Source organism: Corvus brachyrhynchos, unplaced genomic scaffold (assembly GCF_000691975.1).
Source record: "Corvus brachyrhynchos isolate BGI_N302 unplaced genomic scaffold, ASM69197v1 scaffold85, whole genome shotgun sequence".
In the NCBI taxonomy this organism is placed as follows: domain Eukaryota; kingdom Metazoa; phylum Chordata; class Aves; order Passeriformes; family Corvidae; genus Corvus; species Corvus brachyrhynchos.
In genome coordinates, this window is record NW_008238634.1 from 225,704 (window position 1) to 228,946 (window position 3,243).

A 3,243-nucleotide genomic window follows, 5' to 3' on the forward strand; every position below is an offset into this window, starting at 1 on the left:
CCCAGAACAACATTCCCATTGCCGGGGCTGGGAGAAGCAGAGGGGCTTTTTGCTAATAAAAGTTCCCCAGGCAGGGAGGAAAGCTGAAACCAGGCCCAGGACTGGCTGGGGAGGAGGCATTTATGAGCTGGACAGGATTAAATGAACCCAGAATTAATGAAAGGGCTCAGACAGGGCAGCACAGGACTCCAGGGGGGAATGGTGGTGCCGTGCTGGGTGAAGCCAGTGCTCAACCCCAGATCCTCCTCCCACTCTGCCAAGGATTTACCCACCCTTAAAGACACAGCAGAAACCCCAGAGCAGACATTCCTAACGATTTTAATGATTTTGAAACTTTTAATGACTGGAGAGCCAGGGGGACAAAAATCTGAGCTGCAGGGTTGGGGTGGAGGCTGCAGGGAGGGGGCACAGAGGGGCACTGGGCATTTCCAGGGCACATGGGGAGTGCCACTGGGCTCCAAACCAACTGTCCTGCATCAGCTTTCCAGAAGGGAACTCTCTGTGTGTCTGTGGCTGCTGGAATCTGATGGGAAAATGACAAAAAACCCCCACAAATAATTAAAAGGAAGGGGATGAAACCCCAGAGCAAGGCTTGGACCCAAAACCTGCAACAGGAGCACGGCAGGAACTCAGGGCTGTGTCTCCCTGCTCTGACCAGGTTTCTGTGAGCTCGTGACCCCAGCCAGGCTCCCAAAATTCCCAATTCCTCCCAGGCCAGCTCCCTCTCCTGGGGATTACCGGCCTTCGTGGAAAAACCACTGGGACAGGCTTTGCTGCATCCTAACCCACAGATCTCCAGAGACAGCCCCAGCACCGCAGGGGGACTTGGGGTCCCTGGTGGGCAGGGGACAGGGTCGGGGCTCGGGGGGAACATCACCACCCCCAGCAATGGCTCCTTGGGGACTTTTTCCTGCGGGGCAAAGGGGACAGACACGGGGACACTCAGCTCCCACCCTGCTGTTGGCTTCTCTGGGACCTCCTGGGGCTGGCAGGGACCTCTCTGCCCTGGCCTCGTGTGCCTGGGCACCCCTTGGCCCCCACAAACTCCTGTGCAGGAGCGTCTTAACCTCCCAGGGCCATTCCCTTGGGAAAGCCACCTCTGCTCCCCCATCCCCGGGAGCTGAGGAATTCCTGCCCCTGCCAGGCAGGGCTCAGCAGCAGGAGCTGCTTCCCAACCCCCTCAGGGCACCAGGGGTGTTCATAAGGCACACCGGGGGCTCTTAAAAGCTTCCCAGACCCCAGGATTTGCACAAGGGCCTGCTGGAGGCACCAAGAAAAGGCCCAGCAGGAAGCAAAGCAGGAAGGCAAAGGTGGAGCTGGCAGGAGCTCAGATGTCGTAGAAATCCACGTGTGCCCCAGAGGGAAAGGAGTCCTCCTGCAGGAGCTGGAGCAGCTTCTGGGCCGACACGGAGCTCTCGATGAGCTGCCCGTTCTCCTGCAGCCTCTGGAAGTGCTGGCGCATCCCGGGGTCTCCAGTCTTGGTCCGGGCCAGGAGCTGCATGTCTGTGTCCAGAGGGCCTGGAGAAAAGAAAAAAATCACCTCAAAAAATCACCAAAAAAAAAAATCACTTAAGGAGAAAGGAAAATCCAGGGGTCATTTTCCCTCTGCTCTGGAGGCAGCCTGGGAGAGCTGGGAATGTTGCCCTGGAGAAGGGAAGGAGCCAGGGAGAGCTGCGAGCCCCTTGCAGGGCCTAAAGGGGCTCCAGGAGAGCTGCAGAGGGACTGGGGCCAAGGGCTGGAGGGCCAGGAGGCAGGGAATGGCTTCCCAGTGGGAAAGGGGAGCTTGGGCTGGGATGTTGGGAAGGAATTGCTGGCTGGGAGGGTGGCGAGGGGCTGGGCTGGAATTGCCAGAGCAGCTGGGGCTGCCCCTGGATCCCTGGGAATGCCCAAGGCCAGGCTGGACACTGGGGCTTGGATCCACCTGGGACGGTGGGAGGTGTCTGGAATTCTGTGATCCTGACGGAAAAGCTGGATGAGAGATGGTGTTTGAGTCCAGCACGGGGAACTGTGGTCCCAATTGTGCTGCTCAGGGCTGCAGGGACAGGAGCAGGGCTGGGCCCCAGGAATCTTCACTCCCAAAGGCAGGATGAGGTGGATAACCATCCGTGAGCTGCTCTCCTCACCCGGGGCGTAGTTGAGCACACGGACCCCGGGCTCCTCCAGTGCCAGCACCTGGAACAGCATATCCCGGGCAGCCTTCCCGGCGCAGTACAGCGTCCAGCTCCGGAACGGCTCCCGGGCACACAGCGACGAGATGTTCACCACGGTCCTGCTGCAGCCAGGCCGCGCCCCAAAGGCCCTCAGGGCTGTGGAGGTCAGGCACAGCGCCGAGCTGATGTTGAAGGAGAAGTAGGTGTTGATCTCCTCCAGGTCAGTGAGGTCCAGGAAGGATTTGGAGACGTCTCCCAGGGAGCCTGGGAAGCACAAACGTGGAATGGTTTGGGTTGGAAGGGATCTTAAAGAACATCCAGTCCCCACCCTGGCATGGCAGGGACACCTTCCACTGTCCCAGGGTGCTCCATGGCCTGTCCAGCCCGGCCTGGGATATTTCCAGAAAGATGGAAAAATGAGTTGTTACAGATGGGATCGACCGCACAACAGATCCCTTTGCTCCCACATTCCACATCCAACACTTCCAGAGCTTTGGTGGCCCAGCCCCTGCCAGGGTCCCACAGCAGCCCAGCCCAGCCCAGCCCAGCCCAGCCCATTCAATGTCACACTGACCCAGCAGTGACAGGGGGCAGGGACCTGCCCTGCCACCCCTCTGCCAGCACAAACAGCTCCCACTCTGGAGTACAGCGTGCCCAAGGGCCACCACGGGCCCTCCTGCGGGCCCTGTGCCAGTCAAAGGCCCAGATCCTGGAGCACCCATTTCCTACGGAACCCACGGGTGATTTACAGCGACAATGGGTAAAAAGGACACCGAAGGCATTAAAGGCGCGAGGAAGCACCCACAAGGTGGGGCTGGAAGTTTGCCTGCGGGTTTGGATTTGGGGAGCAGAGGGACAAGAAGGTGCAGGACGGGAACCAACTGTTCCTATGGCACAGTAAAACTGAGAGCAGCAAAGTACTGCCAGAGACCCGCCCCCCCAATTAACTCCTTTAATGAGCCAACACCCGCACAGGGTGAAGTCCCCGCAGCTCCTTTATTCTTTTGGGTTATGTGCCGGCACCCCAAGCCCGGAGCAAGCCCCGGCTCAGCCGGAGCAGGGCTGGGCTGACCCCGCTGCCCCCGGGGGCGGA

General features: G+C 59.7%; 1 protein-coding gene across 1 annotated transcript in view; it reads right to left on the reverse strand.

The window, feature by feature from the left end:
• Window positions 1-302: 302 nt before the first annotated feature.
• Window positions 303-3,243, reverse strand: part of SPR (sepiapterin reductase (7,8-dihydrobiopterin:NADP+ oxidoreductase)) — a gene marked incomplete at its 5' end in the record, with an annotated part of 4,902 nt that continues 1,961 nt past the window's right edge. Inside the window, 2 exons of the mRNA XM_017737393.1 lie at window positions 303-1,518; window positions 2,124-2,539. Coding sequence (XP_017592882.1) covers window positions 1,328-1,518; window positions 2,124-2,539 — 607 coding nt within the window. The remainder of the gene's footprint in view (window positions 1,519-2,123; window positions 2,540-3,243) is intronic.